Raw genomic sequence first — 15551 nt, 5'->3', positions numbered from 1 at the left:
AAAAGAAAACAAAAGCACAAAAGCAAAAAGAGCAAATAATAAAAATAAACCAACAAGAGAACGAGGAGTAAGATCTCACCGCTGCAGCCATTCACGAGATCCATAACCCGTAGGACCAAGCTCTGCCAAAGCAGTTTCGCAAAGCTTATCGTAGTACTCAGTTCCCTTCCAGAGACTATGCTTCGACCGAATACCAATCCTCCAATCCTCTTCCCTGAGCCGCTTAATGCGCTGCGCCTTAGTCTCAACCCGAATAATATTTCCATACTCATCGATATTAGGCCCCTCAATCACAGGAGGTTCCTGGGGTTCACCGGAATCGGGGTCAATCTTAACGGGCGAAAAAGTCCAGAAGGAGGCAGAACGGACCATAGTCGTGTTGCGAGAGCGACGGGCCTGCTGCAGGTCCGAAACATGTTTAATCTGCTTGCGGAGTCCGGTCACGTCCGCGGGAATATGCTCACGTAACCACTTGATGGCGTCGTTCAAGTCATTGATCTGGGCGGCGCGCTCGGCGCTGACAGGCGCGGGGGAGGGGGATGACTTTCTAGACGGCAACGAGGGTGACTTGATGCTTTTCTGCTTGGGCGATCCTGCGCGGCTTGTGAACGGCGAGCCGAGGACGGGGACCTTCTTTCTCATAACGGGGGTGGGGGTCGATGGAGCCTTGGTCGTGGGTGAAGAGAGGACGGGACTAAGACGCTTCCGCCGCGATGCTAGGGTTGAAGGACCCGTCTCCTCTGTGTTAGCATTTAGACGTCCGGATGGGATTATCTTCAAGGGTAGCCGGGGAGGGCGAGCTCGGACTGGTCGATTCACCTCATTCCTAGACGTTTCTTGCTCTGAACCTCCGCAGATTACCATTGCGGAACTGCTGCACTTGAGCACCTCGCCAGAGCTCTTCCGAATGGCAAGTGGGGATGGAATAAGCTCGCTGCGCTTTACCGGGTCCTCGAGTTCAGCTGGGAACTTGATCGGGGACAGACGCCCTGGTGGCCGCTTTAAATCGGGATGTTTTGGCAGCACGCGGGCCAGAAAAGGGTCGTCGGCTTCCGCGATAATAGAATTATCAATCATGCGGGCAATGTTTCGGACGATAGATCCCCCGTTGGGAAGTCCATCTCGGATACCGTTAAAAGAGAGCAATTGGTCTCTGGTAGCCGGGCGAACAGGAACGGCCCGTGGTGGAGGCGGAGGCTCACGGTTCGGAGGCGGAATATGAAAGGCTGGAGGGGGAGCGTCATAGTCAAGACGCGAAACTTCCCGGACAGTAGGAGGTGGCGTGAGACAAAAGGCAGTGGTAACAGAATGGCTTGAAGAGGAAGAGGGAGAATGGGCGGGCGAAGGGGGGGTGTGACCTAGCTTAGCATTATGAGCTGACAGATTCTGAACTGACAGAGTTTGAGCATTTGGATCAGGGCCAGGAGGGACACCATGGGTCGGGGAAACTTCAGGGCTCCACGCGACAGTACTCAACGAAGACCGAGGAGTCGAGTCGGGCGAATGAAGAAAAGTAACTGGCGAGTAGGTCTGGTTGGGATTCAGAACCGGCAGAGGGATAGTGGCTGGCAACGACTCATAGGAAATCTGGAACCGCTCCGTAGCAGAAGTCAGAAGCGGGACTTTGACAGCCGAAAATATATGAGCTGCTCGTCCCATGTACTCATATGAGATGGCTGCATAATAGTGGAGGTATGTCGCACGGATCGGATGAAGCTATGCATAAACCCGTTAGCAATCAGAATTTGGGATGAGATCTGTGAAACACAAACCGGACTAGACGCGGTGTCTATGAGCTGATTGCAACGCAAGGCACATTGCTTGTATTGTTGATTGAAACATAGCCATTTCACATCCAGGAGAGCTCTCTTCCATTCATAAGAGTTCTGTGGAGGAGAGAAGGCACCAAAGGGCAATGAAGGTTCTCGTGGCATTTCTGGGGTATTTGAAGATGGATAGGGGGAGATACAGAGGGAACAAGCGATGAAGGAGGAGGAGGAAGAAGAAGAAGAAGAAGAAGAAGAAGAAGAAGAAGAGATAAAACGCGAGATGGGACAAGAAGAGAGAGGAGACAAGAGACTGGAGACTCTGCCTCTTCAAATTAAGACCTGGGCACTTGAGGTGCCAACCCAGAGCTTGCCAGGCAAGTCCAGTGTATATGCTTCTACCTTGTTCAGTCATGTTTATCGGGCTTGACCAGCCAGGACGCCTAATACTACAGACATGGTTCCAAGTATATTTTCAGACATCAAATAAAGTACATCTTTATCTCCAGCAGCCACGAAGTAGTGTCTACATCATCATCCTTCCTGGACATCTACGTGGTGGACATAATATGCATGAACGCACGTAATATTAGTTATTGGAATTGTAGATAACTTGACACTCATTGATGCCACATATCTGGGCCTCCTTACATGGCTTCCGCTAAGGATATTTGCTACTAATAATATTCCACAAGCCCATATTCTGGTCATCTAGACCTGCTCAACAACCTGAACACCATTCATCTCATGCTTGATCTCGGCCCGTGACAATGCCTCACCAGTCGCCGAAAGCGACTCTAGGAAATCACCTAGTAAACGGTCAAGTTCTGCGGTCACCACAGCATCATCCATGCCCTCCATCAGACTCGCCGCATTCGGAGGATTGAGAGCTGGGAAGGGGATTGGTCCCTTATCTTCTACCTGTGGTATGGGGACTTCAGGCATGTCGTGTCGTACATGTCGAATAGTTCCGAACACGGGAGATCCCGGTTCTGAGACCGGGCCCGAAGTCACCGAGGAAGCAGTGGGGGTTTGGGGAACTGGAACGGCAGTGGGTAAAGCTGTCATACCATCTTCGTACGAGGAAGTCCTGGAGTGCTCCTTCCATACAGGGTGAGATTCTTCGTCTGGCCCGGGGCCATCGAGAATCCCTGAAGCCTCATATTCATTGTAACCGGCTAATTCCAGCATTGCGGGGAGTTCTGTGTCGAAGAAATGACTGTGATGAAGTGAGTTTGCACCCTCTGGGGTGGTGGGGCGATCGAAGCGGAAGGGATCGTAATCTGAGTCGGAGATATTCGATGCCGAAGTCGAAGGACGTGAGTCACCTGGTTCATCTGTTGACAGTGGCTGCGACTGCGGTGGAGGTTGAACCTCAGGCAATGGGGCCCGGAGGGTGTCATGTCGGTCATCGTAGGTTTGGCTCTCGGGCACGGATCCCATCACTGGGAATGTCCACTGCATCGTAGCTCGCTTCTCAGCCTGGAAAGACTCCTCTGTGACGGGCTCTTGTGCAGGGGCCTCTTTCTCTTTTTCTTCTTCTTCTTCTTCTTCTTCTTCTTCCGGTTGTTCCTCTTCATCTTGTGTGAATGACGGGAATTTCCAGTCCATGGTGGGAGGTCGAGGACCAGAAGGCACGAATGTATCTTCGAGGTTTGCATCGTCATCCACGCCGCTATCAGACGACTTTGAGCTATTCTCAGACGAGCTCCTGTTCAATCGAAGACTGGACCGGGTCGCGCGGATAGTATTTGCATCGACCAATTGGAAAGGCTGCGCAGATGGAGCTCCTGCTGCGTAGTGCGAGGCCTCGAATGACCCGATATCGATATCGAGAAAAGTTGACGTGACAGAAGAGCGGTCTGTTTCCGCACGAAGGGGAAGATCGGAAGTGGGTTGGGCGGGTTCGATGGGAACAAAGTCATTTTTTGTTTCATATGTGTAGCTGGGCTTTTCTTCATTAAACAGGCCTTCCATTGCTACTGCACCTCGGCGTACACGTTCATCGAAATTGACCTTATCTTCGTAGTTAAGGTCGTCTTCCGAAAAAGTTTCGTACATCTCTTGCTCAGGCGTTGTGTCGGTAGGACTGGTTGACTGCTGCATCTCCGCCAGTGAGGCTGCAATTTCATCCAGGTCAATGACAGAGAATCTTCGCTCGAATCCATCTGTTGTACTGAAATTCCAGTCATCCTCTGACTCCTCGATGCCTGGGAGTTCAGCTGCCGCGGCACCGCCTGGGTGGAACAAAGAAATCCGTTGGCCTCCTCGCTGGGACCACTGGTAGTAGTTTCTCACCAATTCACCAACTGAGGCGGTTGGATATTCCTCCTCCGTATCGGCAATGTAGGGGTGGGCAAGGATGTCTGCCATCGTGGGACGAGTTTCTGGGTTGGAGTCAAGGGCGTAGGCAATAAGGTCCTTCAGGCCTTGGCTGTACATCTCGCTGTCCAGCTGGGGAGTTTTGCGGTTTAGTTGGCGACCAATTTGCATTCGTTCTCGCAGGCCTGCATTTGGCGGGTTCCCGTTCGCGAATTCAAACAGTGTGCACCCATACGCCCACACATCAATCTCGTTGCCATATTGATGGGCCTCTCCACGAGTTGCAAACATCTCTGGCGGCATCCAGTGTGGTGTTCCAATCCAAGTGGATCGTTTGTCTCGCTGTGATTGAAGAACACCAGCAACACCGAAGTCACAGATTTCCAGACGACCCTCTTCATGAACAAGAATATTTGCAGCTTTCACATCACGATGAATGATTCCAGCTTCGTGAATAGCATGAAGTCCAACAGCTAGCTCACGGGCGATTGGAATGATGTATTTCTCATCGAGCTTGTCGTTTGTTGCACGCATCAAGGTACGCACACTGCCACCGGGACAGTACTCACAGACCAGCCACAACTGAGAGTGAATGGAGATGGCTTCAATGATCTCATTGATGTTTTTGGCACCGGAATCCTTCACTTGCTTCATCACCTTTGTTTCATGGATGAAATCTTTGATTGACTCATCTCTGAAATCTCGAAGTGACTTGTAATCTAGTGAGTCGATATCTAGGACTTTGATGGCAACCAGCCGACCCGATGGTGTTTGGTGACCTTTGTAAACACGACCATAGGCACCTTTGCCTATTAACTCTTCAAACTCATATGGTGGAACCTCGGTTTTCGCACGACGGCACATCTCTTGGACGGCTACCCCTTGTTCACGAGCTAGCTTGATCGCTTCTGCCTTGTGCTTGGTGATGGCCGCCATTGCCGAGGATGGGTCCAGGAGACGGGATGTTCGAGAATCCATTGTGAGTGAAGATAAGCTTGAAATGAGCGAGGTGTGAAAAGAGATAGTTGTAAGAATGAGACAGGTGTAAAAGTGAGCAAGGAGTAAAAATAGAGATAGGGGTTGGGTGAGATGAGTTTGAAGGGATTGTAAAGATATGCGGCTTCTCTGATGTGGAATTAATGATTGAGAGCGGACAGCGTGCGTTTGCGGGTTCGACAAAGCAAATGTTTGACCCTTTTAACACAACGCTTCCAGATTCTCTTGGGCTTTGATGTGTTCCTTTTTCCAGAGGCCAAAGAGATCGTTGACGGACGGGTAGAGATACGAAGAGGCGTCTTTTGGTAATATCGAGCGGAATCTGTAGGTGTAGCACGCCCTTCGAAGATAGTGCGGAAGGAGTGCTGCCTTCTGATCACGTAGCTGATCGGACGAATTCTCGAGGGGTTTTCAGGGAAAGGGGTATAGGTGTACCGATTTGCGCGCTCCTGAGCTTGGTGGGAGCTTTCAGGATCCGCTTGTTGTCCCCCGTGATAGTCAACGGGGAGACGTGACTCTCTGAAAGAGGCGCTGGGGGTCAGGGAAGAGATCTGAAGGGAAACGTTTCGAGTGTTGGTGACAGTCGAATGAGACGGCGAGGAGATTCCAGAAGAACTAGGAGAGGTATTACCTAGCCCACTGGTGTCGAGTGCAGATGTACCAGCCCTGGTACGAATGCTGGTAGAATCTTGTTCTCCGATCGGGTTACTGTCTCCCCAATCTTCAGAGAATCGGGAAATCCGAGGAAGACTGGTCGCAGGTTTGATCTGACTGCTGGCAAGCGTTGATGTGTTAGCTTGGGCACTGTCTTTCGGTGGCACTCGTTGGGCGTCGGAATAACCGTGGGAGAAACTTTGGTCCTTGACTGTTTGATTGCGACCGGGAGGTCTTGGGAATGATTCAAGTAGCTGCTCAAAGCTCCCAGGTTGCTTTAAAGTCCTCGGGTCCTGGGAGTCTTCGCAATTGCCTTGGGTTCCGGGGGTCTCGTTGAAGTTATCAACAGAGTCGGGTGGCTCACCTATTTCGCTGTCATAGACTGATGGGCTCGGGGGTCCAAAGGATCCAGGGCGTGCAGCGTTCTCTGATGCCCCAGGGTGCTCAGGAAGATCAGGGGAGTCGAGACAGGGAGGCTCGTCGTCCGTTGCAAGCTGTTGGAGTAACTCGGAGATCAGAGATTCTGAATCTGTACCAATCAGGGAAGTCCACTCTTCTTCGTAATGAACCCGATCTCTACTTTCTAAACCTTCGCGAGAGTCACTAGGATGACGGTTCGCAGATCGTAGACGAAGCTGATTGGCACGTTCACTGTGAGGGTGGTAGGTTAGCTAGGGAAATCCACTTAGTGAACGGAGGAATATCTTGCCAGAGCCTAGTAGATGCAAGTCTGCGAGCAATACTCGTAGAGCTATTTTGGCCAGATTGATTTCGGCTGTGACTGGCCTCTGGGTCTGCACCAGGAAGCCCAGCAAATGGGTCGGACGAGCCGAAAAGACGAAGCAAGAACTGATGCTCACTTGGGGGAAACCCGAGCTCCTCAATGAGATTTTTGAGACTAGGAGACTCGTCAGCCATTCCGTTTCAGAATTACACAGGCCGTAATCAATCGAGTCCGGGGGTAGATTCAACGATAGAAGAAGGGTAGATGGGATAGAAGCAATCGTGTCGCGCGGCGCCGCCGAGCATTTTGGGACTCACCTGGTACTGGTCGCTTATTTAATCGAAAAACAAGCTACCGCGTAGGAAATCCGAACATCCATATAATCGAGTCGATATGCCGAGTCTCTCTGCATTTGCCCTTCCAATATGGAATGCTTTGCAGGGGCAAATGGGCCTTCACTGTGAACTAAGGCAGAGCTTTTATTTCAGAGACCGCAGCCTAGTTAACACACATTTTCTCATCGATGAGAGGTGTGAATGCGTTGAAGAACAAAGCGATGAAGACTGGCTGCCAGATGTCGTTGGCGTATTGTGACACGTGATATACACACCGATGTTGAGGAGATAGATCTTATCGCTTATCGTGACCTATCGTGACTTATCGTGAACCTTGAGGTCCACGGGTGCCTCTACTACGGCCGTATTAGGGTTAGAGATGCCCAGGTGGGGATTTTCTTTCCAATATAAGTCCTTTATCTCAACCATGGGAGTTGAGCAATGTTCGTCCTTTTTTTAAAAAATAAAGAACAGTTTCCAATCTCTTCTAACTAAATGTCCTCTATTCTTCATCGGCCTTTTCCACTGCTGATTAGGGTGTTTTGATCAAAGAGCTATCCCAGTTTGTCCGTAATCTCTTTGTTAGGACAGTGGCCTCGCTTACTATAAATCGCCCAGAGCTTCAGTCAATCATCCAGTCTTCTCATGAACTTCGACATTTCGTGAGTTTTGCATATGGAAATTTTAGCGTCCGGAGAGGTAACTGACCCGCAATTGTATATAGGGCACAGTTTATGTTGACCAAAGTCAATCAGGGATTGGATGCGCGAAACATACAGAAAACTGCTACGATTCTGTCCAGTGGTGATATTGACCTCCACGCCCCGTCTCCAAACGATGCAAAGCAGGTCACCTGTCCTGTCGTTTGTCTGAAAAGATCTAAAAGATAGTCGTCAGAGTCATGCCACCAACTACACCGGGGGGGGGGGGTGACATTCCCGCAGTCGCCATTGTAATGGCTCGTTCTATAAACGAAGAAAAGCATTGTGGAATCCGACCATTCCTCGTCGAGATTGGAGACGGAAAGGAGATGTGCTAAGGTGTTATATCGAAGTGAGTTTTAAATACTATCCCATCATTGAGCCAGACTTGTGGGCTAAGTCGCTACATCAGGGCACTATCTCCGCGTACCAGTGCTCACCCAGTTGATCATGCCATAACGTGAAAGAAGACTCTGCCTAGTATTTCGAGAAAGGCGGGCTGAGTAGAGAGAGAGATCCAACGGGAGATGGAATCTAAAGCGGCAGATACCCTGCTCCCGGATTTGGAAAACATTATCGGTGGTTCAGGACTTCAGGCTTATAGCAATGCTCCTATGGTATCAAAGGGCTTGTGGGACGAATTTGGCGTTGGGTTAGAGACGTTCGAGGGGAATACTAAAGCCCATTTCTTATCTCGGCTTTAATTGTCTATGTCTCAACCGTATTGAAAATGTATTAACAGATCAGGCAGGCAATCTCAAAACTAAAAAGATGTTATAATTAGGTGCTCTCAGCAGAAAGTTCAAGACTGTATGGTGGGCTAGGTAAAAGAACATAGCATACATCAAATTTTATAAACAGAAGAGAGCCCCGATCGCAAAGATAGAAAGGTAGAGCTGCAGGCCTACACACTCGTCAATGCGGGAGCCGGTAGACTTCTCCTCCTCGTGGGCATCTTTGGCTTCTGTGTCATCTGCCACACCCTTTTCCAATGTAGCCCCAGGGACTGCATTCTTGCCAGTCGTGATTTCGACGATTTCATCTTCGTTGGAGTTCCAGTTCCTCTGTGCTAAAGAGATTTCGTCATTGCCCATGTCATAGACAGTGTAGATCTGTTGAAGAAAGTTTGCCCCAAGCCCAACGCTGTTTGCGTCCTTGGTATCGGTTTTCGCGACAATGCCCAAATAGCAAATGTCCTCATCATTAAACACGCTACGTCTTTCTATGAACAGCCCAATGTCAAGTTTGAAACTCGCAGCTCCGAACGCGAACGTGAGTTTTGTGTCACTGGAAGTTGTATTGCATGGGATAGAGGCTGGCCCAGACGTTGGGGTTTCAGTGGCACCCAATCGAGAGAAGATATCCTGCGCGGTGGACTCTGGGACATAGGTATAAGACGATGAGGCATCCAGTAGAGCTTGCGTCGAAAGCCCCTCAGGAAATACCGATGTCTCATTAATAGAAAAGCTTGTCATATTGACCCGGAAAGCCTTTCTATAATCGGCAGGGTTGTTGACGATGGGAAGTGTGTGGAGTGTGCCATTGTATTTGGATTTGTTCACACCACCGAAAAGAAGAGTGCCTGCTTTCTCATCCTGCGAGACTCCTGTGGATATAGAATGAAGAGGATTTTCCATATACATGCTGAAAGCTGGGGACTTGATGGTTCCAGCATTAACCAATGCTTCAGTAAGGGAAATAAAAGACGAGTTTGTTTCGCCATATCCCAAGCCGATAATATCTATTCAAGAGATTAGCTAACCACAAATATGACATCGGGATTGTATAGACGTATGAGCTTACTCTGGGTGGCATCCACATTGAGAATCCCGATCTTCATAGACTCCACGGTTGTGTCTCCAATGACAAGAGTATCGGTTACAAACTCCCCAGTGATGGTCATGGATGACTCAATCGACTTGCTAACGGTAAATTTGGAATGCAGATCATTCATGCTAGTAGAAAGGGTCTTGTTATAACCACCGGAGCCGTTGCAGTTTTTATTGCCTCGAAACATGGCACAATCGTGCGAGGTCCTTACAGGCACCCAGCATTCATTGCCGGCCATCCAAAATTCCACTTCGATGCTCTGTGGAGGGGTGCCTAATGAGATGTTGGTGTAAACAATTTTTTCCTGAGAAGGTAAATGTAAGTATAGGTAAGTGTCAGGATCAAGACAGGCATCATACATCATTGCCGATTGGAAGAAGGACTGTATTGTCCCTCCTTAACTGGGGATTGGCAACATATTTCGCTACTTTCTTGTGTTTTAAAGGCACATTGAACACAGCAGGCATATCTCTTTTTTCCAGAGACAAAGCATCTGCAAGAGAGACGCCCAGTAGGGCGAAAAGCCACGACCCACTACGCATGTCGATCGGCCGTTAAACGTGGGGATATTTTACAATTCACTTGTACTTGGGATCGTCGACATTTTAATTATTCTAAAGGGGCAAAATATCATATTACTAAATTGACGCTAAACCCCTGGCTTAGAGTAGGATTGTCACCTGGATATGGCAAAACAACTTGGCTTAGTCGTAATTGGACTCGCTTATCCAAGGGGCTCTTAGCGATTGGGTGGCGCCCGCTAGGTCCACGGGTGTTTTGAGGGTCTGAGTGTACGGAATATTTTGGGGTTAATTGACTAAAAGTGTTAGATTAGAACACCTATAATGAAGAGAGGTTATACGAGTCTATGTTTTTATAGACGATTAAAAGACGATATTTCGTTTCCATCTAGGGAGATTCAAAAATGGTAACGTAACACTTGTGCCCGAGCCAACAATTTCTTGTTTGCCTTGTCCATAATCCCATCTAATCGTGTAATATATAGTTCTAGTTTTTAGTTTTGCTTGTTCTAAACTATCTGGCAGCACTGCCTATATACATGGTGCTTATTCTGGATTTGACGAACCGTATATATATTTCTTCATGGATAGCCCTGGAGGGCATAAGAACTTCATTCGATGCCTATACAGTGTAAGCCGTGATACATTATTGCCTTTACAGAAATATGGAGAAACCTGACGCATGTATAGCGCTGAGGTACAATCAAGTGTGAATCATTTTGAAGTTATGGGGTTTACTACTGGCGACTTTGTATCTGGAGTATCCTACCTCATCCCTTGATAGGTTGCCGTTTCACTGTATCACACCAAACATAGTCATGACTGTGATAGAAAACATGTCAATTTCTAGGATCGTTCGGTCAGGATCCTATGTTAGTCACGTTCGGTATATTATAGCAGATTGGGCAGCCTTTGCAAGACAACAAGCATAACGAGGAGGAAAAGAGGCCAGGTTATACACCTCACTAGGTAAGGAGCTCCCTGATTATCAGAATGGCTAAGACTTTGGGCATTGATACCTTGCATATAAAGATAAAAAGTTATCAACGAGATCCGGAAAAAGCAAATGACACTGAGGAGCGATGGCGGGGATATTGTTCCAGGTCACATGTGAGAACACACGGATTAGAAAGCATCCAGGTAGCAGTAGCAAAGATGGCCATCAATGGAATTAGATAGATAGGCTAATTAATTGGATTCTTCGGTTGGTAAGGTGGCAATTGCTTATGAGCTTGGTGATATTGCTTTCGGTCACGATCAGCTTCTAGGAGAGTGAAGGAATTGACAAGGGAGGCCAGGCCATATGGGTACTTCTCGATGCAAGGTTCTAATCTTATCATCTGGATTTTTCCGTAGGCCAACGGGAACGCCCGCTGAATCGCACGATTCCATATCATACGGCCGGGATGGCTGCCGGGACTGGGCACCGGAACACTCGGGCTGGAAGACCGTCCCGGCTTATGGATTGTTTTGAGATCCTCTATTTTAGTAATGGAGTCAAGTATTTGACAGATTTAATTATTTGTTGGATTTATTAATTTTGCCTTGACTACATGTACCTAGGTAGCTTTGTAGTTTCTTCCTATAATGTAGGTATATGCAGGTGGGATGATTTGATGCCTTGATGCCTTGGTGCCTCCAAATGAGGAGTTCTTTTGCCCCCCACTAATGCACGGTGCTGCACGAGCCAGTAGTGAAGATCGGTGAAAATTTGCTCCAAGGCTGATGTAGAAAGAGGATTTTGTTTTCAATGTGATTGAATTTTTGAGGGATCTCTATTTTGAATTATATACATTTATAAATAATAGCTATATCGGTGTACCATACATTGAGCTCTTGAGCTATACGCTTGCGGTAGCCCCGGGGATCAATTTGAAATGGCTTACTAATGTTGCATTGCCCCACCAAGTTGATAGAGGGGTTGTCGGGCAGAGTCAAGTCTTTTAGGGAACCTTGGAAAGCTAAAAGCATGGAGTGAATCATAGGCTCTAAATTGACTCATTGAGAAAGATCAAAGAGATTATATTATATTTATATGGAGCTATAAAAAGAGTTGGAACATCTCTCGCTTGTGATATGGTTGTCAAACGTCACCGGAGCATCCACGGATGGCAAAAAAAAAAGTCAGCGTAGTGAGTCATGACATGAAAGTGTAGAGGATTTGAAATCAAAAAAAAGGGCCGAAGTGAAAATTCAATGAGAAGAAAGCGAGCAATTAAAAAAAAAAAAGAGAATAATATATACCCAATAAATTTCTATAAGGAAAAAAAAATGAAATGGGCTAGTCAGCTCAAAACGCACAAAACCGGGAGGAGAAAAAAAGTCCCCACTTTCGCTTTTCTTTTTTTTCTCTCCCACTTTCCCTTCCCCTCTTCTTCTTCTTTCCCCCCTCTATCTCTCCCAGGAGCAGTTGCACATAGGACATTTTTGATTCAGTGATCGAGAACTCTCGGTCCTAGTCATCTGTGTGCTCTTCTTCTTCTTTTCTATCCTAGTTTTTTCTAAGGATCAACCGCCAAGATGGTTAAGTAAGTGGTTCTCAAAGACGATTGTCCAGGACATACAGCTAACAATGATGTGAACAGCTTCACTATTGAAGAGGTTAGTATTTGCCTTTCAAGGGTTCCAAGGGTATAGCAAACATTACCAGCGGAAGGAGGGGATATATTTCCCTCGATTGCTATCCTTCCATGCCTTCCATTTCCCATCTCCCACTTCTGCTGGTGATGCTTGAAATCCTGGCTCTCTTGGAACATACCCTCATCAAATCAACATGAACGTCGATACTAACCTACATAAGATCCGTTCCTTGATGGACCGTCGGGCTAACATCCGAAACATGTCCGTCATTGCTCACGGTAAGTTCTTTACTAAAGACGATATGATACGGTGAAATGCCTGATTCTGACTTTGTTTCTGTGCCTCAGTCGATCACGGAAAGTCCACCCTCTCCGACTCCCTTGTCCAGCGTGCCGGTATTATTTCCGCCGCCAAGGCTGGTGAGGCTCGTTTCATGGACACCCGTCCCGATGAGCAGGACCGTTGCATTACCATCAAGTCCACCGCTATCTCCCTCTACGCCAAGTTCCCCGACCCAGAGGATCTTAAGGAGATTCCCCAGACCGTCGATGGTGACGAGTTCCTGATCAACTTGATCGATTCCCCCGGTCACGTCGATTTCTCGTCCGAGGTCACTGCCGCTCTCCGTGTCACTGACGGTGCCCTGGTCGTTGTCGACTGTGTCTCCGGTGTCTGTGTCCAGACCGAGACCGTCCTGCGTCAGGCCCTGACCGAGCGTATTAAGCCCGTTCTGTGCATCAACAAGGTCGATCGTGCTCTTCTCGAGCTCCAGGTCTCCAAGGAGGATCTGTACCAGTCCTTCTCCCGTACCATTGAGTCCGTTAACGTCATCATCTCCACCTACTTCGACAAGGCTCTTGGTGACGTCCAGGTCTACCCCGACCGCGGAACCATCGCCTTCGGTTCCGGTCTCCACGGCTGGTGCTTCACTGTCCGCCAGTTCGCCATCAAGTACGCCAAGAAGTTCGGCGTTGACCGCAAGAAGATGCTCGAGCGTCTCTGGGGCGACAACTTCTTCAACCCCAAGACCAAGAAGTGGACCACCAAGGGTGAGCACGAGGGCAAGACCCTTGAGCGTGCCTTCAACCAGTTCATCTTGGACCCCATCTTCAAGATCTTCGCCGCTGTCAACCACAACAAGCGTGATGAGATCTTCACCCTCCTCGACAAGCTCGAGGTCTCCCTCACCAACGATGAGAAGGAGCTCGAGGGCAAGGCCCTCCTCAAGCTCATCATGCGCAAGTTCTTGCCTGCCGCTGATGCCCTTCTGGAGATGATCTGTATCCACCTTCCTTCCCCCGTCACTGCCCAGAAGTACCGTGCCGAGACTCTCTACGAGGGTCCCACTGACGACAAGGCTTGCATCGGTATCCGTGACTGTGACCCCACTGCTCCTCTGATGCTTTACGTCTCCAAGATGGTGCCCACCTCCGATAAGGGTCGTTTCTACGCCTTCGGTCGTGTCTACGCCGGTACCGTCAAGTCCGGTGTCAAGGTCCGCATCCAGGGTCCCAACTACATCCCCGGCCGCAAGGAGGATCTCTTCATCAAGGCCATCCAGCGTACCATTCTCATGATGGGTCGCTTCGTTGAGCCCATTGAGGATGTCCCCGCCGGTAACATTGTCGGTCTGGTCGGTGTCGATCAGTTCCTGCTCAAGTCCGGTACCCTCACCACCGATGAGACTGCGCACAACATGAAGGTCATGAAGTTCTCCGTCTCCCCCGTCGTGCAGCGCTCCGTCGAGGTCAAGAACGCCCAGGATCTGCCCAAGCTTGTCGAGGGTCTCAAGCGTCTCTCCAAGTCCGACCCTTGTGTCCTGACCATGATCAACGAGTCTGGCCAGCACATTGTTGCCGGTGCCGGTGAGCTCCACCTCGAGATTTGTCTTAAGGATCTCGAGGAGGACCACGCTGGTGTTCCTCTCCGTATCTCCGACCCCGTCGTTGCTTACCGTGAGACCGTCGCTGGTACCTCCAGCATGACTGCTCTGTCCAAGTCGCCCAACAAGCACAACCGTCTGTACATGACTGCTCAGCCCATCGAGGAGGATGTCTCCCTCGCCATTGAGTCTGGCAAGATCAGCCCCCGTGACGACTTCAAGGCTCGTGCCCGTGTCCTTGCTGACGAGTACGGTTGGGATGTTACCGATGCCCGTAAGATTTGGTGCTTCGGTCCCGACACCACCGGTGCCAACTTGCTCATCGACCAGACCAAGGCCGTCCAGTACCTCAACGAAATCAAGGATTCCGTTGTCTCCGGTTTCCAGTGGGCTACCCGCGAGGGTCCCGTTGCCGAGGAGCCCATGCGTTCCGTCCGCTTCAACATCCTCGATGTTACCCTGCACGCTGATGCTATTCACCGTGGTGGTGGTCAGATCATCCCCACTGCTCGTCGTGCTCTGTACGCCGCTGCCATGTTGGCCGACCCCGGTCTCCTCGAGCCCATCTTCAACGTCGAGATCCAGGTTCCCGAGCAGGCTATGGGTGGTATCTACGGTGTCCTCACCCGCCGCCGTGGTCACGTCTACACCGAGGAGCAGCGTCCCGGTACCCCTCTGTTCATGGTCAAGGCTTACTTGCCCGTCAACGAGTCCTTCGGTTTCCCCGCCGATCTCCGCTCCGCTACCGGTGGCCAGGCCTTCCCCCAGTCCGTCTTCGATCACTGGAGCATCCTCCCCGGCGGCTCTCCTCTCGACCCCACCACCAAGCCCGGTCAGGTCGTCCAGGAGATGCGCAAGCGCAAGGGTCTCAAGGAGGTCGTTCCCGGTTACGAAAACGTAAGTCTTTTTGCTCACTATCCTTCTTGGTCTCAGTCACTAATCCCGCTCTATAGTACTACGACAAGCTGTAAAAATGTTCACGGTCACCCAGAATTTCCCTTCTGCCAGTCATTCGTGGAATCTTTCATGAGATTGATGAATTCAATACAATTTCTTCGGTTCAACAAAATTTTATTCCCTCATTCGTCGGTATTTGCTTCGATCGTTCCGTCTTTAGAAATCCGGGCATGAGCCTTGAAGCCTCTGGCCATCATTGGTTCTGTTCTTTCACTGCTGTTTCTACATTTGGTTTTTACCGAGGGTCTTTTTTGCGTTTTTGCTGTAGTCTAGCAACCAGTTT

The 15551-nt window shown here is 49.4% G+C and overlaps 6 protein-coding genes across 6 annotated transcripts; 2 read left to right on the top strand and 4 right to left on the bottom strand.

Moving 5' to 3' along the window:
- Positions 1 to 75: 75 nt before the first annotated feature.
- N7455_001587 (uncharacterized protein) lies at positions 76 to 1934 on the bottom strand (the record flags this gene model as incomplete). Its single annotated transcript, XM_040951747.2, has 2 exons — positions 76 to 1716; positions 1773 to 1934. 2 exons carry the CDS (start codon positions 1932 to 1934, stop codon positions 76 to 78), a joined length of 1803 nt encoding a protein of 600 aa, XP_040817573.2.
- Positions 1935 to 1983: 49 nt separating this feature from the next.
- N7455_001586 (uncharacterized protein) lies at positions 1984 to 2196 on the top strand (the record flags this gene model as incomplete). Its single annotated transcript, XM_065604029.1, has 1 exon — positions 1984 to 2196. The coding sequence occupies one exon, from the start codon at positions 1984 to 1986 to the stop codon at positions 2194 to 2196; it is 213 nt and encodes a 70-aa protein (XP_065462520.1).
- Positions 2197 to 2477: 281 nt separating this feature from the next.
- Positions 2478 to 5066, bottom strand: N7455_001585 (putative serine/threonine protein kinase; the record flags this gene model as incomplete). Its single annotated transcript, XM_040951848.2, has 1 exon — positions 2478 to 5066. One exon carries the CDS (start codon positions 5064 to 5066, stop codon positions 2478 to 2480), a length of 2589 nt encoding a protein of 862 aa, XP_040818470.2.
- A 158-nt stretch (positions 5067 to 5224) lies between these two features.
- On the bottom strand, positions 5225 to 6656 carry N7455_001584 (uncharacterized protein; the record flags this gene model as incomplete). The annotated part of the gene is made up of 2 exons (XM_065604028.1): positions 5225 to 6389; positions 6448 to 6656. 2 exons carry the CDS (start codon positions 6654 to 6656, stop codon positions 5225 to 5227), a joined length of 1374 nt encoding a protein of 457 aa, XP_065462519.1.
- Positions 6657 to 8349: 1693 nt separating this feature from the next.
- N7455_001583 (uncharacterized protein) lies at positions 8350 to 9870 on the bottom strand (the record flags this gene model as incomplete). Its single annotated transcript, XM_040950924.2, has 3 exons — positions 8350 to 9239; positions 9302 to 9632; positions 9688 to 9870. The coding sequence occupies 3 exons, from the start codon at positions 9868 to 9870 to the stop codon at positions 8350 to 8352; spliced, it is 1404 nt and encodes a 467-aa protein (XP_040818641.2).
- Positions 9871 to 12369: 2499 nt separating this feature from the next.
- On the top strand, positions 12370 to 15282 carry N7455_001582 (elongation factor 2; the record flags this gene model as incomplete). The annotated part of the gene is made up of 5 exons (XM_040950965.2): positions 12370 to 12377; positions 12435 to 12450; positions 12650 to 12707; positions 12777 to 15208; positions 15265 to 15282. The coding sequence occupies 5 exons, from the start codon at positions 12370 to 12372 to the stop codon at positions 15280 to 15282; spliced, it is 2532 nt and encodes an 843-aa protein (XP_040818019.2).
- Between the last annotated feature and the right edge of the window lie 269 nt (positions 15283 to 15551).

Source organism: Penicillium solitum (genome assembly GCF_028829755.1).
Source record: "Penicillium solitum strain IBT 25940 chromosome Unknown utg000001l_segment0_segment0, whole genome shotgun sequence".
In the NCBI taxonomy this organism is placed as follows: Eukaryota; Fungi; Ascomycota; class Eurotiomycetes; order Eurotiales; family Aspergillaceae; genus Penicillium; species Penicillium solitum.
Note: the sequence above shows the minus strand (reverse complement) of the source record. Positions and strands in the feature narration are given on the sequence as shown.